General features: G+C 38.3%; 1 protein-coding gene and 1 pseudogene across 1 annotated transcript in view; both read left to right on the plus strand.

Annotated features, from left to right (window-relative positions):
• The first annotated feature begins 8,116 nt into the window (after positions 1 to 8,116).
• On the plus strand, positions 8,117 to 9,883 carry LOC131681557 (cytochrome P450 4C1-like; annotated as a pseudogene).
• Positions 9,884 to 18,961: 9,078 nt separating this feature from the next.
• The window catches only part of LOC131680751 (uncharacterized), a 41,547-nt gene continuing 34,490 nt past the window's right edge, over positions 18,962 to 26,018 (plus strand). The window contains exons 1-5 of the mRNA XM_058961460.1: positions 18,962 to 19,524; positions 19,589 to 19,658; positions 19,712 to 20,253; positions 20,313 to 20,654; positions 20,899 to 20,931. Coding sequence (XP_058817443.1) covers positions 18,975 to 19,524; positions 19,589 to 19,658; positions 19,712 to 20,253; positions 20,313 to 20,654; positions 20,899 to 20,931 — 1,537 coding nt within the window. The 5' untranslated portion in view covers positions 18,962 to 18,974. The remainder of the gene's footprint in view (positions 19,525 to 19,588; positions 19,659 to 19,711; positions 20,254 to 20,312; positions 20,655 to 20,898; positions 20,932 to 26,018) is intronic.

A 26,018-nucleotide genomic window follows, 5' to 3' on the forward strand; every position in this document is an offset into this window, starting at 1 on the left:
ATCCGCCTCGACTAGTTGCTTAAGTCGTTCTCCCAAGTTGGGTGGTATTTTGAAAATCGGTGTCTACCAGCCGCCAAGTCGTTCTATCTAAGTCGAAACGCAATTTACCCGATTAATTTCCGTTATGAAAAATATAGTGCTCGATGTACACATTTGGTTCAACTCAATTTGCTTCCTATGAAGGTATCTCAATATGATCCGAATTATACAATTTCTATTTTTAATCTTTTTCGGAACCAAATTATTACCACTGCAGTTCGATTGTATTCTGTATTTCTGAGATATAATACAATTAAAATATGCAGTGGATTTTGGAACTCTCTAAAATTTTCCATTTACATAGATTAACACGTTTTCCTTTAATTTCATTTGAAAGGTTGAACCAAAAATTTAATCATACTCGAAGAACATTTGATACAGAAACGAGACTGTTAAGTACAATAGAGTATTTATATTTACGTTAGATTTTCAGCCAGATAAACTGATTGGGTAGCTTGATACATACAAGGAACATGATGAGTATAAGTGCAAAATGCGTGTACACTCACTTTTATATTCCGTAATCAATTTCTTCTTGTGCAAAGAAGCGCTTTTTTGACTTTAATACTATGTTCAGACTACAGAGTTAAAATACGTTATTATAATTAGCAACAAGTAAAATGTTATAGATAGCGTTAAAACACGCTTTAACTCGTAGTGTGAACGTAGTATAATGTTGTGCGTTTATAAAATTATGGCTTACAGTGATGTACCAAATCGGGTTTTTATAATTTTCGGGGAAAAAACCCAAGGTTTCTTTCCCGGTTAAAACGGTTTTTTCATGGGATGTTTAGGTTGTTTGAGTTTTTGATGTTTTAATAATGAAAAATTAATGTATTTTTTTGATTTATGAGCATTATTGTCATTAAGATTGGTTTGAATCTGAAAATTTTGATAAGTCTTTCTCGATATAATCATTGTCTGATCGCTGATCCAACATTTATTTCCCAATTTTGTATTTAAATAGCTTTCCAACACAAGCTGAGCTAAGTCGATTGCGTTTCTTGCTGCGAATCAACCACCAGCCGAAAGAATTCGGATTGCAATTTGTGAGAGTTCTGATTGCGGTGCGATGTTTTTGTGCATATTACTCATTTTTACTTTTCACCGAACGAAGTATTTAGTAAATTTTGGGTAAATTTTTAGTAAATTTTGGGAAGGTATTCAGTAAATTTTGGGTGAAAAATTATCTAATTTTCAGTTCGTTGTGAACTTAACATGAAGAATGTTAAAAAGAAGATATTTTTTCTGGATTTTTTAAAAACATAATGCGAAGAACGAAACGATGTCTCGGAATGGTCAAACTAGACTTAGATGGTAAACTAAATACAGTTTGGTTCCATAAATTATAACTGCAAATTAAATAACAAATGTACATGGAGGAAACTGATCAGGACACTAACACAGGCAACTCTGGCATATAATTTCTGTGCTTTATCCAGAAAATATTTCGATTTTGAAATCGAAAATGGCAACTTCCGGTTTAGCGAAATTCGCTATAACCCAATTAATATGGATATTTTCGGAATGGTATTGACAAGTAGGTGCTAGAACTTTATGTTTGACGTCATTTTTAAATCCAAGATGGCGACATCCGGTTTAGCGGAAATTCCCTACAACCCATGCAATATGGGTATTATCGGAATGGTCTTAACGAGTAGGTACCAGAAATTTATGTTTTGCGCCATTTTGAAATCCAAGGTGGCGATCTCCGATTTCGCGAAATTCGCTATAACCCAATCAATATTGGTATTTTTGGAAGTTGAAGTTGTAGTACAAATAGTTTTAATTAAACAGTTGAATTTACTTAAATTTAAGCAATATGTTTAATTTGAATAAATTCAAACCCCCAACTCACACCACATACGTCTCTTTCTTCTCTCTCTTCCATTATCACCGCACTTTCCTGGATGAACACATAAAAATATTTTGAATTTTGCTGGTTTATGATTAGATCTTATATTTGAGGGTGATGTATATGATTGCCCAAATTTTTTCATACGAGAATTTCGGTAAACCGGAAGTCGCCATCTAGAATTTTAAAATGACGGCAAACATCGACGCTTGTCTGCTACTCGTCAAAACCATTCCGAAAAGGCTCATATTGATTGAGTTGTAGAGAATCTCGCGAAACCGGAAGCCGCGATTTGGGATTTGAAAATGGCGCCAAAAATCAATTTTCATGGAAAACTTTTCGGGGAAGGTGCATATTTATTTATTTCTGGCACCTACTCGTCAAGACCATTCTGAAAATACCCATATTGATTGGGTTATAGCGAATTTCGCTAAACCGGAAGTCGCCATCTTTGATTTCAAAATTAAGTCAAAAATTAATTTCTGGCACCTACTCTTCAAGACCATTCCGAAAATACCCATATTGTTGGGGAGCGAGTCTTCCCGACCCGTCTCTTCCATCTTTCCGGAAATCTTTTAAGTCTTTTGCATTCAAAAAGACTTAGAATATTTTTTGCAAAAACCATGTTAATTGCGAAATCCGCGCAAAAAAAACTTCTAAAAATATTCTAAAAAGTCTTTTGCTGAGAGTTTTTTTTTTGCGCGGATTTTCGAATTAACGCGGTTTTTTTACGCGGATTTTCCAATTAACGCGGTTTTTTACGCGGATTTTCCAATTAACGCGGTTTTTTCTCACGCGGTTTTTTTACGCGGTACGTATCCCCCGCGTAAAAAAAACTGGGTGTACCTAAATATCGTTACTAGTTTATTTTCGCACTATGTTCAACATCGAAGGTGCTAATATCGTTGTCAATTTCAAAGCGAAAATGAGTATGTAGAGGATACAATAAAATTAAATTTACACGCTCGCTTTGTCGTAGTCTCATTTTTGTTTTCGCAAGAAAAAGAGGTTATTCAGACCCTGGCTACAATATGCCAGTATATATTTCTAAAAGACCATTGAATATCCAGATAAACACCATGCCCCCTGACAACCTCTCTCAAGCAATTCTCTGTTAACCTTCAAACTACCAAGCCCTCTTCCATACACCAAAATCGACGTTCTTTTTGCCATAACTTTTTTTTCTGTTTAATCGATTTTGATGCAGTTTTTTGCAAAAGAACCGGAAATTATTCCAATTTTCGAAAAAACGTTAAAAATCGTATTTGGAGCTACGACCCCGGAGTAAATCCAGATTGCAGTGGGGTACCAACTTTTGGCCATTTTCAGTTTTTCATGCATATTTTCAAACCAACGCTAGAATTCAACATTTTTCGACAAGAATTTGTCAGAATTGACCTTCTTGCATAATAATTGCACTTCATATATTAGTAATACGAATTGGCCAGTTCCCAAAAGTGGCCATTCATGAGCTTACATTGCATATGCTTTATTATAACAGAAACAATAATTTATTTCAACAAATCTTATCAGATCGTCCACTTAGTATAGCAAGCAATTAATTCAATAAAGGTTTAATATAGATTTGCCACTTTCTAACCAGTTCCGGGAATTTCGGAACACGGTTCCCAGCACGAAATTTATTTTTTATGATAATTGTGGAATACGACACATCAAAAATCATCAACTCGATGATCTATGAAGAATGCAATCACATTCGAAGGCATCCGGACACATGTAGACACTTGATGACCAGTTCCGAGAATTCCGGAACACGGTTCCCGTGTCAAATTTTTTTATGATAATCATGGCATGCGGCACATCAAAAAACATCAACTCGATGATCTATGAAGAATGCAATCATATACGAAGGTATCCGGACACATGTAGACACTTGATGACCAGTTCCGGTAATTCCGGAACATGGTTCCTAGGTCAAATTTTATTTTTATGATACTCATGGCATGCGGCACATCAAAAAACATCAAATCGATAATCTATGAAGAGTGCAATCATATACGAAGGCATCCGGATACATACGGAACTTGATGGAGAGTTTCGGGTATTCCGGAACACGGTTCCCAGGACGAATTTTATTTTTATGATAATCATGGAATGAGGCACATAAAAAAGCATCAACTCGAAGATCTATGAAAAATGCAATCATATTGAAGGCAACCGGACACATATGGACACTTGATGGAGAGTTCCGGGAATTCCGGAACACGGTTCCCAGGATGAATTTTATTTTTATGATAATCGTGGCATGCGGCATATCAAAAAACATCAACTCGCTGATCTATGAAGAATGCAATCATATACGAATGCAATCGGATACATACGGACACTTGATGGAGAGTAACATAACCAAACAAATCAATTCGATGATTTACGAGGAAAGCAGCCATATATGAAGACATCCGGACACATGCGGTCTATTGATGTTGTGGTTCCGTGGATTCCAGAATACGGCTCCTTGGCCGATAAATTTTTCTGTAAGATCTGTAATGTATTTAAAGCAAAGCCTTGATACTACACTCCGTTACGTAACTTATTTTTTTAAGTTTTACCCAAAATAGCGCGGTCGCATTTTTTGATTTTGAGCTAACGCTCTCTTGTCCAAAAGTCATCCTCATGCACATGCAGTAATTCGCACACAGTGATTGAGTGCAAATATCAACGAACCACAAAAAGATAAAATAGAATTGAATAGTCTTTTTTTTACCACCACACCCCTCTCTCAACCCACATTATTGACATTTTGTTTTTTTGCGTCGGCTTTACCCTCTACTCCTATAACTATAACATCACCAATACCATACAATGGAATAGTAAACTTCATATGCGTGATGAACGATATTTTTTCCCCGTTGGAGTGGTTAAAAAATATTATCGTTCAGCTTCTCAACCTCATCTTTACCCCATTTTTAGTGCCAATTTGATTTGCCTTTTTAGGAAAATATTTCTCAGCGATCATGATCAATGCTGAAATTTGTGGGAAGTCAAATAAGAAACTCATAAGTAAAATGTCACAGTATAAGTAACCACAAATCGCCACAATACAGTTATTTGTCTCCGATTTTCTTATTCATACTAGACATGTTTGTAGACATGGTATTCAGGAGTGACATTAAGTTTATACGGGACATGTTGTGATAGGAGCCCAAATTTGGAGCGATGACACACTCACATGCGTCTGCTATAATCCGCACAGCTTATGAGCAACAAAACAAATGCTTTTCTACTCCAGAGTATTTGTTTTGTGTACTACGGTTTCACAGACCATTAGCAATCGTTCCTTAACGAAAGGAAAATAAAGCGTGTTCCGGAATTCACGGAACCGGCCATCAAATGTCCGTATGTGTCTGGATGACTGCTTTCTTCGTAGATCATCGAGTAGATGTTTTTTGATGAACCGCATAGCTCAACTCAAAAACAAAAAAATCGAATAAAAAATTTCGTACTGTGAACTGTGTTCCGGAATTCCCGGAACTGAGAATCATGTGTCCGGATGCCTTCATATATTATCATGCTCATCATGGAAAACAAAATTCGACCCGGGAACCGTGTTCCGGAATTCCTGAAACCGGTCATCAAGTGTCCGCTTGTATCGATGCCTTCGTATTCTTCATAGATCATCGAGTTGATGTGACCGTATGTGTCAGGATACCTTCGTATATAATTGCATTCTTCATAGATCTTCGACTTGACGTTTTTTGATGTGCCTCATGCCATGATTATCATAAAAAACGAAATTCGTCCTCGGAACCGTACTCCGGAATTCTCGGAACCGGGCATCATGTGTCCGCATGTGTACGGATGTCTTCATACATGATTGCATTCTTCATAGATCATCGAGTTGATGTTTTTTGATGTTCCACATGCCACGATCATCATAAAAATAAAATTTAACCTGGGAACCATGTTCCGGAATTCCTGGAACTGGTCATCAAGTGTCTACATGTGTACGGATGTCTTCATACATGATTGCATTCTTCATAGATCATCGAGTTGATGTTTTTTTTATGTGCCGCATGCCACGATTATCATAAAAATAAAATTTGTCCTAGGAACCGTATTCCGGAATTCCCGGAACTGGTCATCAATGGCCCACATGTGTACGGATGCCTTCGTATATGATTGCATTCTTCATGGCTTATCGAGTTGATGTTCTTTGATGTGCCGCATGCTATGTTCCGGAATTCCCGGAACTGGTCATCAAGTGTCCGTATGTGTCCGGATACCTTCGTATATGATTGCATTCTTCATAGATCTTCGAGTTGATGTTTTTTGATGTGCCTCATTCCATGATTATCATAAAAATAAAATTCGTCCTGGGAAGGGGTTCCGGATTTCCCGGAACTCTTCATCAAGTGTCCATATGTATCCAGATGCCTTCGTATATGATTGCATTCTTCATAGATCATAGAGTTGATATTTTTTATGTGCCTTATGCCACGATTATCATAAAAATAAAATTCGTCCTGGGAACCGTGTTCCGGAGTTCCCGAAACTCTCCATCAAGTGTCCGTATGTATCCGGATGCCTTCGTATATGATTTCACTCTTCATAGATTATCGAGTTGATGTTTTTTGATGTGCCGCATGCCATGATTATCCTAAAAATAAAATTTGACCCGGGAACCGTGTTCCTGAATTCCCGTAACTGGTCATCAATGGTCCAAAAGTGTACGGATGCCTTCGTATATGATTGCATTCTTTACAGTTCATCGAGTTGATGTTTTTTGATGTGCCGCATGCCACAATTATAAAAATAAATTTTGACCTGGGAACCGTGTACCGGATATCCCAGAACCGGCCATCAAGTGTCCGTATGTGTCCGGATGCCTTCGTATATGGTTACATTCTTCATAGATCATCGAGTTGATGTTTTTCGATGTGCCGCATACCACGATTATCATTAAAATAAAATTTGTCCTGGGAACCTATTCCGAAATTCCCGGAACTGGTCATTAATGGTCCACATGTGTACGGATGCCTTCGTATATGATTGCATTCTTCACAGATCATCGAGTTGATGTTTTTTGATGTGCCGCATGCTATGATTATCATAAAAATAAAATTTGACCTGGGAACCGTGTTCCGGAATTCCCGGAACTGGTCAGAAAGTGGCAAATCTATATTAAACCTTTATTGAATTAATTGCTTGCTATACTAAGTAGACGATCTGATAAGATTTGTTGAAATAAATTAGTGTTTCTGTTATAATAAAGCATATGCAATGTAAGGTCATGAATGGCCGCTTTTTGGAACTGGCCAATTCGTATTACTAATATATGAAATGCAATTATTATGTAAGAAAATTTCTGACAAATTCTTGTCGAAAAATGTTGAATTCTAGCGTTGTTTTGAAAATATTTATGAAAAACTGAAAATGACCAAAAGTTGGTACCCCACTGCAATCTGGATTTACTCCGGGGTCGTAGCTCCGAATACGATTTTAAACGCATTTTCGAAAATTGGAATAATTTCCGGTTCTTTGGCAAAAAACTGCATCAAAATCGATTAAACAGAAAAAAAGTTATGGCCAATTGAACGTCGATTTTGGTGTATCGAAGAGGGCTTGGTAGTTTGAAGGTTAATCGTGTAATTTTATGTATGAAACAAATTACAGAGCATTTGTAAATACAGACAACTAAAAAGTTGCGCCCGATCACAGAAGAAAAAAATACGGCTAGGTAGCTATTTAGTTCATGTTGCGAAGATTTAGATTCTCAGCACATTTTACATTTCCTAGGTGCTTGGGAAAATTCTGTTTCCAATTGTACCGGGAAAATTGTTTCAATCAATTGTGCATAAAAAACAAGCATCATTTCGACCGATTCCAACAGTAGATTACGGAAAGTAAGGTAACGCTGCAATTTTCTCAGCCCGTACACGAAAACGATGAAAAACCAATTTTTGAAAGTATCCCTGCGTGACAACGATAACTGTGTCACTTGCAGTGCGACGACTTTCAAAAAGTACCACAATCAATTCAATTGAATTCGCACTTTTCGAATACTAGTTTAATTTATATTTCAAACGAATAATCATAAGCAAAAAAATTCAAAAAAATCTGTTTGTTTATGAACAGTGTTATAGACAATACCCTAAACCTATATTCCTGTTTCTTTCTAGCAACGCCTCTGTAAGGGTTATTCAATCTGAATAAATTTATATAAACCCCTACATCCCAGTTGAACTGCTTTCTCAAGTCACCTTCTTGTGCGAAAATGGTCTTATTGTGGCACTTTGTAGTAGTACCGCTGCTACTTCCGGTCGTAGCATATCTCATATTTCGCTGGCGCAATCGTCGTTTCGATCGCATCTCGGCTGATCTGGAGGGACCGAAGCAATACCCGTTCATCGGCTGCGGTCATCTATTCATTGGCAAGAGTAACGAAGAACAATTCGCAATCATTAATGACATTACCAAAACGTATCCTTCGCCGTGCCGGGCCTGGCTGGGCCATCAGTTTATGGTGTTCATCGACAACCCTGAAGACTTGCAGGAGGTGCTGAACTCGCCGAATTGTTTGGAAAAGGCGGACCTCTATCGATTCTTCCGCTGTGAGAAGGGTTTATTTTCGTCACCAGCAAGTGTTTGGAAAGTTCACCGAAAGCTGCTATCGCCGTGTTTTAGTCCAGCTATTTTAGCCAGTTTTGTGTCAATATTTAATACGAAGAGCGCAATTTTAGTGCAAAGAATTGAGAAGCATCAGGGACAGGAAATTTTTGATATCAAAGAAGATATTGCAAGGTGTACTTTAGATATGATTTGCGGTAAGATGGAATATGTTAAAGTTGAATATTTTTGTACAAACAGGTTGTTCATTTCAATTGTCAGCTACCACTTTAGGAGTCGACATGGACTTGCAGAGCGACGAGGGAACTGAATACATAAGAACAGTCGAAGAGTTGGTTCGTGTCAATTGTAAATGATTAATGCTAACGACTTTCTTGCTTTCAGAATATGTGAGCTAATGAATCACCGCTTGTATAAAATCTGGTTGCATCCAGATTTCATCTACGAAAAAACTAAATACTTCCGATCTGAGAAGGAGAATTACGAGAAGGCTTACAAAATGTCACGCAAAGCTTTGAAACTAAAGCAAGAAGAAAGAAGTAAATCCAAAACCTCCGAGGTGGTTGTTGAGGACCACAAAAAAACCTCAGATATATATTGATCAGATCCTGCGACTAGCAGAAGAGACTGATATTTTTGATGAAGCTGACATTCGAGATGAGCTGGACACTATTATCGCGGCCGGTAGTGAGACATCCGCTCTGACCCTCTCACACGTGATGCTGATGCTGGGCATCCACGAAGACATTCCACAAAAAGTGTATAACGAAATCGTGAACGTCATCGGCTCTCGTGATCCATCCAGACCTGTGCACAATGAACACCTTGCGCATTTGAACTATACCGAGATGGTCATCAAAGAAACAATGCGTCTGTTTCCGGTCGGACCCGTAATTGGTAGAACGTGCACCGCACCTACCAAAATATGTAATGGAAACTGTGAAAATAGTCGTTTCAAATTAATTCCTAACTATTGATACTTACAGCCAAAACTACGCTTCCCGTAGGTACCACCATCGTATTGGGTATATTCAATGTGCATCGCAATGCTAAGTACTGGGGCTCACAGGTGGAAAGATTCGATCCGGATAATTTCCTTCCGGAACGAGCAGCGCAACGTCATCCGTACACTTACCTGCCTTTCAGCGGTGGACCTCGGAACTGCATCGGCTACAAATATGGACTCATGTCAATGAAGATCATGATGTGCCATCTGTTGCGAGCATACCGATTCCAGTCCCCACTGATAATGGAAGAACTACAGTTGAATATGACTGTCTCCTTGAAGATTGCGAACAAAAATCTTGTACAGATTGTGAAAAGGCCATGAGTGTTGTATGACAGAGATTGTGAGTGTTCATTGTTTCCAAACCCAAAGTTAATATTTATTTGTGGGTGATTTTAAAATAATATTTTTATTTTATAAATTGATTATAGCAGGCTATAGAAAGTTTTACTCTTATGTCGTTTTCGATTGAGAACCTAGAAACTAGCCCAGGTAGTTGCATCAAACAATCGTTTTTAAATCAACTGAGTTTTTGTTTTTGTATTTTTTGTTTTTGTATTTAAACAATTTCAGTCCATCTGACACTGAGTCTTAATGAACTATAACTATGACTAAACTATACATAGTTAACCTAAAGTGAGAACAAACGGTTCCGAAACTGTGCAGAATTAATGACGAAGTCGAAGATGTCGGTAAAATCGTTGAAGCGACGGACCATTGCTAACATTGGGCTATTGGCAGCGTAGTTAGTGCTGCACATTTCAGTCTGTAGCAGTGTTCGAGGACGAAGGACACGGGTTGGAGCGTACAGGTTAATTTGCGATAGGAGATCGGGAACATCATATTCAGCCAGAAGAAGCTTAGATACGAAGGTGGCTTGCGAGGCGTGCCTACGGTCTTTTAAGGTGTGTAGTCCTAACAATCGACAACGGTCTTCATATGGTGGCAAGTTCAACGAATTCAATTGACGTAACGCATATCGTATGAATCTGCGCTGGACGGTTTCAATTCTTTGGCTCCAAGTTGCATGGTAGGGACACCATACGATGTTCGCGAATTCCAGCTGTGAGCGCACCAGTGAACAGTATAAAGCTTTGAAACATAAAGGATCCCAGAATTCATTGGATATTTTGAACATGAAACCTAGTAGACGATTAGCTTTGTCAATGATCGCTGAGAAGTGATAGGTGTATGTTAGCCTTTCATCTAGGATGACGCCCAAATCTTTTACATGGTCAACGCGTTGCAGCTGAGCTCCAGCGATGTTGTAGTTGAATGTAAACATGTTCCTCGTTCGATGAAAGCTGATAACAAAGCATTTAGCAACACTAAGAACCATCATGTTTCTTTTACACCAACTGTAGAAGGTATCAACGAGATACTGTAGCTCACGGCAATCGGCTTCTTTCTTTATAACTAGAAATATTTTCAAGTCGTCAGCAAAGAACAGTTTTCCTCCACGCATCAAGATGAAAACCACATCATTCACGAACAGTGTAAACAGTAACGGACCAAGCGTACTACCTTGAGGAACTCCAGAATGGTTGGAAAAGGATTCAGATACATTGTCACCAATTTGGACAACGACTTCACGGTGAATAAGGTATGATCGCAGCCAACGGCAGAATCGGGCAGTGCATCCAAGTTTAGCAAGCTTCGTTAACAGTATTTCATGGTTAACAGTGTCAAACGCAGCCTTAAGATCAGTGTAGATCGTGTCCACCTGCAGTTGTTTGCACATTTGTTCTGTGCAGAAGACGTGAAAGAGACCAGGTTCGTCTCAACCGATCTACCGGGGGAAAAACCGTGCTGACAAGTGCTAATGTAGTGCCGACAAGCTGAAAACAGCGCCTCGTTGATGAGCGATTCGAAAACCTTCGACTCGACTCGCAATAAAGTAATACCACGGTAGTTTTCGATATTGGATTTGTCACCTTTTTTGAACACCGGGAACATCACCGAACACTTCCATTCATTAGGAAATTTATGCTGTTGAAGTGACATATTGAAAAGGTGTGCCAGTGTGATCGCTAAAATATCGGAACATTTTTTCAGTATAGCAGAGGGTATAGCACTTAGTTCTGGAGCAAACGACGATTTAGTTTTCCGAATTGCAGAGAGAACCGATTGTTCTGAAATTGTGAATACATCCATGTCCACAGCGTCAACAGGAACATCACGAACCGCATTTTCGAGCTCGATTACAGATGGCACATCAGTCGTTAAAACACCCGAGAAGTAACTGGCAAATAGTGAGCATTTTGCCGCAGTCGTAGTCGCTATTTCGTCATTGTAAACCATCTTAGATGGGAGGCCAGTTTCTTTTCTTTTCGTGTTAACGAAAGCCCAAAAGCCTTTCGAGGCTGTGTTCGAGAACGGACGCGTTGTTTCGTTTGACGCGTAATTTTTCATTCCCAAGAACTTGTATATTTAGTGATAGCAAAAGAACAAGTGAAGCAAAATATTATTCCGGATATGGATTTTCATTCCACACTCGCCAATATTGGGCCATTTCTGGAGTTAGTTGTCAAAATCAACGCTGTTAACGCCACCGAAAGACCCCAGTTGTGGCTGCAATATACATCGCGGCTAGTGGATTAGCACCAGCAAGTTCCAGCAGCAAGACTGACTCGTCATCAGAAGCGAAACATCAATCCACAACCTACGCCGACAGGGTCACAAGGCAGTGTGATTTATCTGCAATTACCGGTGAGATCGTTCTGATTATATTGTTTCTACCTACAAATTGTTATGTCATTTTTTCCATAGTGGTAGGCGATTTTATTCCTTCTAAGTTTTTTTCCCTTTTTTATGATGAGGGTCGGGATTGGGCGGCATAGCTGCGAGTCACCCGGGTTCACTGGCGTGTGTCCTGGTGGAGATGGACATGTCCATCTTTACCATGTCGGTTGTCACGGTAAAGATGGACACGTCTGTCTCTGCCGGGGCACATGCTGGTGAGCTCGGGTGATTCGTGGTTGTGCGCCTAGGCTCGACCCTCATTGGCAGGGGACAAAAATTAAGCCCGTACGATATTGAGCCTGTTCTAGTGGCCCTGCCGCTTCTAGTTTTCCGATCTGTTTACTTCGCATCCTTGCTCTCACTTGAGTGCTATGGCTCTAATTTTCATAACTTTCCCTACCTGGTTTCTAGCTGGTTGAATGTCGTTAAAATGTAAAAAAAAATCCTTCTAAGTATTTCATTTTTTTACTATCTAAAGTACATCCCTAAGATTCGTTATAATCCATGATATTTATTTATTTCAATATTTGGGCAGGGAGGGTGCATCAGGGCATTATACGAACTGTGTCATGGATTAGGATACGTGGATCGCCTGTCTCTAGTGAAAAGATAATAATGTCTGCACTTACTTCCAAATTCTTCGGAATTATGTAGTTATTGTTAATATTCTTATCTGACTCGGGACGGTAAATTTGAGAGCGAGTAAAGGCGCTTTAACCTAGGCTTATTAGCCAGGGCAAGGTGTAAATACCTCTGTCCCATCCCAAAGGACCAAAGGAGTGACATTAATCTTCTTAGCCAAGTCACTCCCAACGATTTATTATATTTCCTTTAAACTGAAACGGTCGGTACGGTTGTCCTCGTTTCTTCCTCCTTTAAGATTCAAAACAATTCGTTAATTAAATTATCCATTAGTTGCCGTCTTATTTTGAAACATCTTCAAACCCAACTCTGCACAGTAGGCCTGGCCGTTTTAATATTTGCGACATATGAAAATATGCTTCAAATATTAATATTGACAAGAAAAACAGTACAGACTAACTGCAGTGCTTTCCAGGATGCTTTTCAATACTGGCTGTGTAAGGGTTAGAATAGAATAGAATAGAATAACGAAAGACCAAAAGCCTTTCGGATTTCTTCGTAAGTTTTGTTGAATGCGGTTCACATATCGTTTGTTGTACAGCAGTTTATTGTAACTACGACAGTCATTACTGGCTATTGCAAAGAAGTGCTTGAGAAAAGGACATCGTCGATTAGTGTACGCTCGAAGAGCTTTGGCATGAGTACGTTTTAGATTCCGAAGCATGGCGTTAGACCATGGAGGCTTCCTAGGAGGTTGGCATTTAGGCACGGATATTTCAACACAGTCTAGCAGTAGTCGGTTGTAAAGGTCAACTGCAGCATCTACATCCACATGATCAAGTAGTACACTCCAGTCGATCAACAACAGGGAGCGGCGCAATGTAGCTAGATCAGTTTTGCGAAAATTACGACGATCCGCAACTAAAGCTTCTTCATATTGCAGGGTGATATTGGTAGAAATTCTTATTTCTAAAGCGGGATGATAGTTATCCAAAGGAACGATCACATTAGAAGCTTCACTCACAGAACACTCAGGCAGAGCAATCTCATTTACGAAGACGAAGCCAGAAAACGAGATTGGTGGTTGGAGATCGTGTTTACTTGATTTAGTCCGTGGAAAGCCATCCCTTCCAGTAGTAAAGGGCTGGCAGTAGTAGTTGTCGAGGATGACGGGCTAGGGTAAGCGTATCCACGCTCAGAGGCCACCCACATAAATCCTGGTTGGTTGAAATCACCAAGCACTGTCATCGCATCGTTTGCATTTGCCTGTGAAGAAATGCTTTCTATAGAGTCTAGATGGAGCTGCATAATATTGCAGTCAAGACGTTTTTCAGGAGGAATGTAAAGAGCGCAAATAAAGTAGCACTTCATCGATGTGGTAATCTTCGTCCAAACAGCTTCGACACCAAATTCACAGGAGACAGGGGATTTTCGAAACGGTATTGACAAGTAGGTGCTAGAAAATTTATGTTTGACGCCATTTTGAAAACCAAGATGGCGACATCCGGTTTAGCGGAAATTCCCTACAACCCATGCAATATGGGTATTGTCGGAATGGTCTTGAAGAGTAGGTACCAGAAATTTATGTTTGGCGCCATTTTGAAATCCAAGGTGGCGACTTCCCGTTTAGCGAAATTCTCTATAACCCAATCAATATGGGTATTTGCGGAATGGTCTTGACCAGTAGTAGACAAAGATCGATGTTTGACGCCATTTTGAATTCCAAGATGGAGATTTCCGGGTTAGCCACATTCACTATAACCCAGTCAATATGAGTGTTTTTGGAATGATCTTAACGAGTAGGTTCCAAAAAATTATTTTTGACGCCATTTTTAAATCCAAGATGGCGATCTCCGATTTCGCGAAATTCGCTATAACCCCATCAATATTGGTATTTTTGGAAGTTGAAGTTGTAGTACAAATAGTTTAATTAAACAGTTGAATTTACTTAAATTTAAGCAATATGTTTAATTTTAATAAATTCAAACCCCCAACTCACACCACATACGTCTCTTTCTTCTCTCTCTTCCATTCTCACCGCACTTTCCTGGATGAACACATAAAAATATTTTGCATTTTGCTGGTTTATGCTTAGATCTTATATTTGAGGGTGATTTAGATGATTGCCCAAATTTTTCATGCGGGAATTTCGGTAAACCGGAAGTCGCCATCTAGAATTTTAAAATGACGCCAACCGTTTGTCTACTACTCGTCAAAACCATTCCGAAAATACTCATGTTGATTGAGTTGTAGAGAATCTCGCTAAGCCGGAAGGCGCCATTTGGGATTTGAAAATGGCGCCAAAAATCAATTTTCATGGAAAACATTGCGGGGAAGGTGCAGATTTATTTATTTCTGGCACCTACACTTGATTGGGTTACAGCGAATTTCGCTAAACCGAACCGAATTTCGCGTCAAAAATCAATTTCTGGTACCTACTCTTCAATAACATTCCGACAATACCCATATTGTTGGGGTGTGGGCCATAAGGAGTCTTCCAGACCCGTCTCTTCCATCTTCCCGAAATTGCATTCAAAATGACTTAGAATATTTTTTGCAAAAATCGTGTTAATTGCGAAATCCGCGCAAAAAAAACTTCCAAAAATATTCTAATTCATTTGCGAGAGTTTTTTTTACGCGGATTTTCGAATTAACGCGGTTTTTTACGCGGATTTTCCAATTAACGCGGTTTTTCCAATTAACGCGGATTTTCCAATCAACGCGGTTTTTTTACGCGTTACGTATCCCCCGCGTAAAAAAACCTGGGTGCATTGGGAGAAAAACGCAGCTTTAGCTTTAAACTGGAAATATTGCCAATTTGGCAACACTGTATCCAGAAATAACTAATTTTTCTAGATTCCCTGACTCATTTCCTTCAAATGCACTTCAAAATACCGATTGTTTATAGACCAAATTAAACCAAAGATATGAACAAAAGTTAATAATTGACGCTTTATTTGTATGGAAAATTTTCCATGCACGATTATGACATGTCATACAATTTTTTTCATCAATACACGCTAGCCTGGCCCAAAATACCTTAAATCACTTTGACCAAATGTATGGAGAAACGCATCAGTTTCACATTTTCAGATGTAGGTGGCGCTGTAATCGATCAATGTTTTCCGTGAGAATAATTAAAAACCTTTTGTAACAACAAATCGACTCGTGAAGACGGCAAGTCAATCCAACAAAAACTGACAAAGTTATAAGCGTGCAAAGTTGAGGGTGTCATGGGTTGTAGTTGGCAGGGTTCGTCGCGGTTCCGGTAATTACCACGGTTGCGGTAACCGCGCGGTAATTACCACACCCGCACCGCAAAATCTGCGGTGCGGTGAGACACTTTTTCCTGCAGATGCAGTGCGGGAAAGAGCTTTTACCGCGCGGTTTTACCGCAACCGCACCGCAAAAAAAATGGATAATGTGATAATTTTGATTATTCTAAATTGATAAACAAACTGCTATACGAAAGAAAATCTAGCTGCGTCCGAAATATTTTGACGCTATTATTTTTACGACATATTTTGGACTAGTTATTTTATACTTCTAAGTAAAACTTCACAAACTAACCATTTCAAATACATAAAATGCAAGATTCAAATAGAGATAAAATTATTAGATCATTAAAAACAATAAATTTTTACTCTTTAATCCAATTTAAAAGTGCAGCACTTCTCCCGATTTCTGTTGGAAATCGTGGAGTTATGAATCGTTTTCGATATCAATTTTTCAACTGTGAATTTTGACTAATTTAAAGGAATTAGAGATGAACTAATTATGCTGGTACTTAAATACAACCCAAAGAATACAATTATCTTCATCAAACCAAACGAATTTGGAGTAATTGGCAGTAAAGGATACAAATGTATGAAAGCTTTCAAAATAAGTAGGGGTCTAAATTAGGATGATTATTCCATCATTCGTTCATCAACATCGTATTTCTATCTTCTTTGATTGCTGTGTAAATTCAGTGTGAATTTTTCTGCAGTCAATTTTATTGGACTCTTTCTCAAAAAGTATGCTACCGTAAAACGGGGGAAAATTGATCAATTTTTCTATATTTTTCGAATAACTTTCTTCAAATCAGGTAGATGTAAATGTTTGCATTTGTAAAACAAGTACTGGTACCCATAGATTGAAAACGTCTAAATTAAATTTGGTGTAAATTTTCATTCGTTGTTCTCGGGGTAACTTTGATCATCAAAATATGTGTATCGAAATAAGAAATAACGCTCCAAATGTTGTGTAAATTGCATATCTGCAGGCGATTTCATAGCCCGATATAGTCTCGCAAAAAACAAAATTGCCTGAAAGGATACGGACGATTTTTATCGAAATTTCTGGGAAAATAGTCGAAATAAAATAGTTAGCAATAAAAATCTCGGATTTTTTAAATAAATTATTGGACAAAAATATTTACTAGGGTTACCAACCGTCCTTATTTTAAAGGACATGTCCTTAATTTGGATGATTTGGGAAAGTGTCCTTAATTTTACTTCAAATGTCCTTAGTTTTAGTCAAAACTGCAAGCAGATGAGCAAAATTTGTTAGCCTCGGTAAAGATAAAGGATGTCCTTATTTTACTCTTAGCCTATCTGGTAACCCTGTATTTACGGTTTCTAAAAAAGTGATCAGTTCAGTTGAAGTTGGTTGATTTCATTAATATACAAGCAATTGTTTGAACAGATTAAAACGATGCATGAAAAATGTATCATTTTCAATTGGAATTTGTGTTCATAAAAGATACATTAAAAGCCGGTAGATGCTGAACATGTTGAGAATATGATTCGAATTTTGTTTCGATAATTTTGTTCGCAGGAATCATCTTATCGTACGTTACTGAAAAAAATCTCATTTCATCAAATTTACCCCGGTGATCAAAGATACCACGTTTTACGGTATATGGTTACACAAATGTACAATTTTTCAACACTATTTTTAAAAATATAAAAATCTTACCGCATTTACCGCATTACCGCGCGGTGCGGTGCGGTAAATAAAGTGCGGTAAGCGGTGCGGTTTTATTATTTTTTTTCGGTTGCGGTGCGGACAATCCATTTACCGCCCACATCCGCACCGCGACGAACCCTAGTAGTTGGGGTGGCAGATAATTAACTCATTTTCGACAAAAATCCACATGGGACTCTTATACTTTAATGGACAGTGTAAAAGGATGGGAAAACGTTGAGTTTTGCAAATCGTCCCCCAACGCTGCCATGGAGTGGTGCGAATGCGTTTTTATTACTCCAAAATGTAGCTGAGGTTTCAAACTAACAATTGGGTAGTTTGACCGATAATTTTTGCACATCTATCAACCTAAAATGGCGATAATAAATTGCTTAGGTAGATCCGAATAGCCCCGGGTTCCCCTACGAATCAGTTCCTGGCGATTCCTATAATGAAACCGTGGTTTCTGTTTTCATGCGCTAAAAGATAATTGAAAATTCAGTTGAACACCAGTGTTTCTGACAACCGACACTCTTCCAAGCGATTCTCCATGGACCGTGTAATTACAAGAGATTGGGTTTTTCATACGTGTAGAAAAAACCACACAGCATTTAGCGACAATGACAACTAACAAATTACGAGTTCATCCAGTCACAAAAGGAAAAATTGACCGAGGATGGTATTTAATCTATGACGAAAGCACAAATTTTCACAAAAGTTTATATTTCTTACGTGTCTAGTAAATTCTATTTTTAATCGAACCGGGAAGATTGTTTCAATCAATTGTACAAAATAAACAAGCATTATTACCACCGATTTCAACAGTAGATTTCTGATCGAAATGCAGCAATTTACTCAGCACGTACACGAAAACGATGACAAACAATTTCTAGAAAGTACCCCTGCGTGCCAACGCTTATTATATCGCCTGTAGTGCGACGGCTTCTCAAAATGACCATAATCAATCCAAATGAAATTGCACTTTTCAGATACCGGTTTAATTTCTATTTCAACTTATTAATCATATCCAGGTGACCCTTAGATTGCAAAAAAATCTGTTTGATTATGAGCAGCGTTACAGACAATACCCTAAATCTATAGTTCTATTTATTTTTTTAGCAACGACCCTGTGAGGGTTATTCAATCTCAACAAAATTTATATAAGCCCCTACATCCCAGTTGAACTGCTTTCTCAAGTCACCTTCTTGCGCGAAAATGGTCTTATTCTGGCACTTCGTAGTTTTACCGCTGCTTTTTCCGGTCGTCGCATATCTTGTATTTCGTTGGCGGAATCGTCGTTTCGATCGCGTTTCGACTGATCTAGACGGACCGAAGCAATTCCCATTCATCGGATGTGGTCATCTATTCATTGGCAAGAGCAACGAAGAACAGTTCGCCATCCTAAATGACATCACCAAAACGTATCCTTCACCGTGCCGGGCCTGGCTAGGTCATCTGTTTCTAGTGTTCATCGATAACCCGGAGGACATGCAAGTTGTGCTGAATTCGCCAAATTGTCTGGAAAAGGCAGACGTCTATCGATTCTTCCGCTGCGAAAAGGGCTTATTTTCGTCACCAGCGAGTGTTTGGAAAGTTCACCGGAAACTGCTATCGCCGTGTTTTAGTCCGGTTATTTTGGCCAGCTTTGTGTCAATATTTAATGCGAAAAGTGCAATTTTAGTGCAAAGAATTGAGAAGCATCTGGGACAGAAAGTGTTCAATATCAACGAAGATATTGCAAGGTGTACTTTAGATATGATTTGCGGTAAGATTCAATAATTTGAGGTTGAACATGTTTCAACAAACGAACTGTTTGTTTCAATTGGCAGCTACGACTTTGGGGGCCAACATGGATTTGCAGAGCGATGAAGGAACTGAATACATAAAAACAGTCGAAGAGTTGGTTCGTGTCCATTGTAACTGATTAATGTTAACAACTTTCTTGCTTCCAGATTATGTGAGCTAATGAATCAGCGCGTGTACAAGGTCTGGTTGCACCCAGATTTCATCTACGAAAAAACCAAATACTTTCGATCTGAGAAGGAGAATTACGAGAAGGCTTACAAAATGTCACGAAAAGTTTTGAAACTTAAGAAAGAAGAAAGAAGTAAGTCGAAAAGCTCCGTGGTAGTTGTTGAAAACCACAAAAAACCTCAGATATACATTGATCAAATTCTGCGACTGGCAGAAGAGACTGATATTTTTGATGATGCTGCCATTCGGGATGAGCTGGACACTATTATCGCAGGCGGTAATGAGACATCCGCTCTGACCCTCTCACATGTGATGCTGATGCTGGCCATCCACGAAGACATTCAACAAAAAGTGTATAATGAAATCGTGAATGTCATCGGATCAAGTGACCCATCTAGACCTGTGCACAATGAACACCTTGCGCATTTGAACTATACCGAGATGGTCATCAAAGAAACAATGCGTCTGTTTCCGGTTGGACCCGTAATTGGTAGAACGTGCACCGCACCTACCAAGATATGTAATGAAATGTATGGAAATTGTTGTTTCATATTAATTCCTAACTGTTGATACTTACAGCAAAAACTACGCTTCCCGCAGGTACCACCATCATATTGGGGGTATTTAATGTCCATCGCAATGCTAAGTACTGGGGCCCACAGGTGGAAAGATTCGATCCGGAAAATTTTCTGCCGGAACGAGCAGCGCAACGTCATCCGTACACTTACCTACCGTTCAGCGGTGGACCTCGGAACTGCATCGGCTACAAATATGGACTCATGTCGATGAAGATCATGATGTGCCATCTCCTGCGGACATACCGCTTCCGGTCCCCACTGAAAATGGAAGAGCTACAGTTAAATATGAGTATCACATTAAAAATTGCGAACAAACATCTGGTACAGATTGTGAAAAGGCAATGATACTGTTTGTTTTATAGAGATTGTAGGTGTTCATTGTTTCTTAACCCCAAAATCTCTAACTGTAGGATAGACCGACGAAGGTTGAAACAATTTTTAGTTTTTGTTAAATAAATCAACAAAAAACTGTCATTCGATGATCGTTTAATTTTAAAATTTTTACTTTCGTTTATGCTTTATCAAACTACGTTGAAATAAATGGTACAAATCAATAAAAAACGACTCTATATTGATTTTTGAAACAGCGTTCTGTCTGTTTCAACTCTTCTTCTACCAAGGTAAGTTGAAATAGGGATCAATGTGAGTTTAAACAAGTAACCAATTTTTTTGAACACTATTAAAACGTGTTTTAATGCACCAAATGTCACAGTATGGCCATTTTAATTCATTAACACTAAGATAATTCCTTAAGCACACATAACATTATTTTTTACAGTGAAGGTCTACCTATGAATTGACACTTGTTTTGAAAAATAATGCTTAATATTGGCCACAAATGCAGACACGTCTGCACTGATTCTAATAGTCATGATACTAAGATACTTTACCTAATCACTACTTAACTATAACTGATGAGTCAAGAAATTTGATACCCATGTTCCATTGGTTTAATTTTGTATTATTTTTCAACCACCCAGGACCCAGGATTATGACCAGTGACTATTTTTTACTACAATGCAGTGGCCACAAACTAATTTAATTAAATATTGTACAAAATATTTTTGAAAGAATATTGTCTGATCACTACGTTGAGAACCTACTGTTCATCAGGACTTTTGGAAAATTAAGGGAAGGGAGTCTTGTAACTTATCACTTAGCCTTAGTCAAATTACATCAAAATAAAATAAAAGAACTGTCTGAACTATTATGAGCTCTTTATTGGAGAGAAGTTCTACAATATGAATAAGGGACAATTTTTCGAATGGAAAGCTATGTTTGAATAGTATGATTGTCTATAAAACATAAACTAGTAACATCCAAAACATAAACTTGCTCGCTGAAAACTTACATACATTTCAACATTTTCCGAAAATGTATTTTTTGGGATTGCGTAAATGGAAGATGATGAAAAATGACGTTTACAGTTTGTCTCTAGCAGGTCAGGACCAGTTTTTATGAGCATTTGATTTTTGTTGTATTATCAACTATATGAGTAGCCTTTAAGGAGGATTGGAATTAACAAATACTTCAATATATTTCAAGTTAGTGGCTATTAATGATGTATATTTGAGTCCTGAATTGAATGGCGCAATAAAATTTCTTGTACTAGGTACTAGGACTCGTCAAGTTATGATCTTGAATAATGAAGAAAAGTAAAATAAATGCTCGATAAATTTTGACAGTCACGATCACATTCATTCGAAACCGCCAAATTTCGATGTTAAGTAACATTGAAGAATTTCAAAACGTAAAACTGCCTTCTGATAAACTAATTCTAGCGGTTAATCCTCCTAGAAATAATTATAGAGAATTTACTCTTCAAGCAAATTTTAGTTGAGACTTAGTCTCTACAGCAATGTTTTCGAAAATGCTATGTCAAACAACTTTGTTGAAGACATGGATATGCCATATATTCAGAGTATCGAAATGAAGTGGTAAAAAACCTTTACAACAAGTTATTCTGATATTTATTTGATAAATCTCTTCTGCGGTTAATAAAATTCAAATGGCATCCAAGGTATGAGTATCTGAAACTTACAAGAAAGATATATTTAAGAGAACTGGCTTTAAAAAAATCCCAAATATTTAAAGGACTATGGGTTTTCCCAGAAACACAAAAGGTGTTTCCGTTTTTTTGGGCTTGCATCAATTCGGCGCTAGCTTAGTCATGTCACTACGTTAGTGTCGGATTCTTTTTAAACGAAGTCGAAACGCAAATTCCATAACTAATTCAGTTATAGGTTTTCTCAACTCGCAATGATTGTTTTGAACAATTTCCTTCTTAGTGCAGAAAAAATAGCTTCCACCTCAATTTTTCTCGACTCAGGAGAAATATATCATGTTCATTTATATCTCGATATGCTGCATTCGTGTAATCTTCAAATTTTCAACAAAATTGTTGAAAATGACATTATTAACTACTTTGCTGAAAGCACCAAGTCTCTTACTATTTTGAAGAATTAATTCTCCATAATTACCTATATGAGAATTAATCACTAAAATTTTTATATCAAAGTATGCGCTGTTTTATATCGGAAAACTACTCGATGTTTTCAAACCTTCAAAGTTAAGGATTATTAAATTATTAAATTAAATTAAATAATTAAATCTTTAAAAAAAATTAAATTAAATAATTAAATCTTGAACGTTGAAATTTTTTTCGAATATTTATCCCACCTTAAAAGATCGCATTCTTTGACTTCATTGACATATCATACAAGAAAATAATCTATAGAGGTTTGAAAACTGTTCCATGTTGATTCTCCTTGCTTGTAGACTGGAATGACATCTGTTAAACTACAAATGTTTCTGAATATTCAATAATCCCCCCCCCCAAACCAAATTTATGGCTACGCTGTCCCAAGTTGTGGAGCTGAGACGATTGGTAAATGAAAATCGGCCCTCCGAGCCTCGGAAGAGTTTTCAAAGTTTGAGCGAATCTTACACATTTATTTTATAAGAAATGTAAAACTATGCATCTATTCATCTAAAATTTTCAATGCATACCAATAACCTGAAAGCGCCTTACGAATGCACAGTGATGCCAAAAGAACAAAAGTTGACCAAAATTTCTAAATTTTTCTTAATTATATTAATTTATGTTGCCATACACAGTAATGGAAGTTAGGAAGTCTTGCATTTCTTGTGGATATTCCACTTTGTCGCTCACTCGCTCACGTCTCAAAGTAGAAATTTATAGGATCGGAAGCTATCATTAATCCAGTGAAAATGTCTCCGTTCGTCAATGGACGTGACGATTTCCTCGAATGATCCATTCTATATCTTTGATGTTCTTTATTCGAAGCCTCTTGAGCTTTTTTCAAACGAACAACCAATTGGAAGAAAAAATATTTTTGTGTCATGTAACTGATAATTGACAATTACAACATCGAATTTGAGAAACCACTTCGCTCGAGAATAAAAATTGCCGGAATCACTGATTATTTGCAGCAGGAGGAACTGATCGATAAAATTAAGCTGCAAAAATAAATATAAAAATAATTTTTCTGAGACGACCGAGTTGAAAATAATTCCAGTGCTGAAGAAACAAAACGAAGATGAAAGCAGAATGTCAGTCATAGTTGAAACTGATGCTTCAACATTCGATCAACTTATGATACTGCAACGTGTCAACGTATGCTGGGAACGTTGGAGAATTACCGAAGTGGTCGATGTTATGCGATGCTATAAGTGCTCTGTCCAAAATGCGCTGCAGAACACGCAGTCAATGAATGTAACTGACATCTCCAAGTGTGTTAACTGCCATAATCTGAACATACTGCGAAAACCTGATGAGCTACTGGACATCGGCAATTGTTCATGGAATGCACAGTGTCCTCTGTATCAAAAGCGATTGAAAAAGGCCAAACAGAGGATCAATTATACTGCGTAGCCATCAATACACAGTGAGGATTTTTTGGTGAAATCGGATGAGCCAGTTGATACTGCTGCTCTGCCAGGTAAAAACAACTGTATATGTCCTACCGAAGCTATGTTAGATGCTACGCACCCTCAAAGTGAACTTAAATTGCGGTCCTCTATTGCTGTTTTCGACTCGATGATCTACATGGGACACAACTCGGCTGATAGATACAACATTTTCAACCGCTGTACTAACAATCATTGCCCGCCAGTCAACTCCAATACCAACCAGAAAATCAGGATGACATCACTTATGTTTCCTCAGGTAAGGCTAAGAAGGGTATACGTCCTTCCGAAGCTATTCAAGCTACTGCGCACCCTCAAAGTATGCCCCAGTTACAGACAACCGACTCACACGAAATTCGAGATGGCAATGAGGTATCTCTTCAACACACCAGACAACCCGACGAGCATGGAAGATTTGTTACTGTTCTGTCAGGTAAAGTCAAGGGAGGTATATGTCCTCTCGAAGCTATGCGAGGTACTGCGCACCCTCAAAGTGTGTCGCAGTTTCAGACATTCGGCGGATGTAACATACTCGACAGCAACATTTCTCTTCTGCCCACCAGTCAACTGAGAAAGAACCTTCCTGTTTCATCAGATGGTTGCCGACATTAACAACTTAAGATATTCTACCAGAATGTTAGAGGACTGCATACAAAAATTGATGACTTTTTCGTCGCTGTTTCGAATGGTGAACATGATGTTATTGTTCTTACTTAGACGTGGCTGGACGATGAAATCAATTCGCTTCAACTGTTTGGTCCAATGTATCCGGTTCATCGCAACGATCGTGACACGACCAGTGCTGGAAAAAACGGGGTGGGGGTGTGCTCATCACTGTGTCCAATCGATTGTCGTCCGAACAAAAAACCGGTGTTGTCTGCAATCTCGAACAACTTTGGGTAAACATACTGGATACTAGAATGTGTGTGGGTGTTGTTTATCTTCCTCCCGACTCAGCCGACGACATAAGCGTTATTCAGAAGCACATTGACTCTACACTCCACATCGCAAGCTCTCTTGACGCCCAGGCTGTTAATTTACTATTTGGAGACTACAATCAACCTGGCCTTGTTTGGAGATACACTCACTTAGGGTATGCTGTCCCCGACCCTTCTGAATCGACCTTTTCGAGGTCTGTCCTTGTTAAACATGCCACAAATATCAACGGCTATTAACCATCGTATTCGAACACTGGATCTTCTGTTTGTTAACGAGGAAGCTTCACGAAACTGCACTGTATTGGAAGCACACGAACCATTAGTTAGCATTGACTCACATCATCCTCCGCTACTAGTTTCGCAGACATTTCTACCGCAGGTTCGGGTTGACGAATTGACTGAAGACAGAGAGTTTAACATATGTGACAAAACAGCTTCGGTTGACCACAACTAGATAGAATGCGGAAGTATTCATTTCACAAAAGAAGACATACTTGTTGCAATAAAAAAGTTAAAGTCTTCAGTGTCAGCTGGTCCAGATGGGATTCCAGCTATTATTATAAAAAAAGCGCGAGTGCACTATGTGTCTCTCTTCAGCTCATCTTTAACCAATCGCTATCGCAAGGGAAGTTTTCTGCGCATTGGAAAAAATCGGTCATATTTCCCGTTTTCAAAAAAGGAGACAAACAAAATGTTGCAAATTACAGAGGCATAACTTCGCTTTAGTCTGGATCGAAACTGTTCGAGATCTTAGTAGGAAGTGTTCTTCTTCGCGAAACTAAGGCATACATATCAAGTGAGCGACATGGTTTTTTTCCTAGTAGGTCAACAACTACTAA

The sequence above is a fragment of the Topomyia yanbarensis genome, chromosome 2 (assembly GCF_030247195.1).
Source record: "Topomyia yanbarensis strain Yona2022 chromosome 2, ASM3024719v1, whole genome shotgun sequence".
Classification (NCBI taxonomy): Eukaryota; Metazoa; Arthropoda; class Insecta; order Diptera; family Culicidae; genus Topomyia; species Topomyia yanbarensis.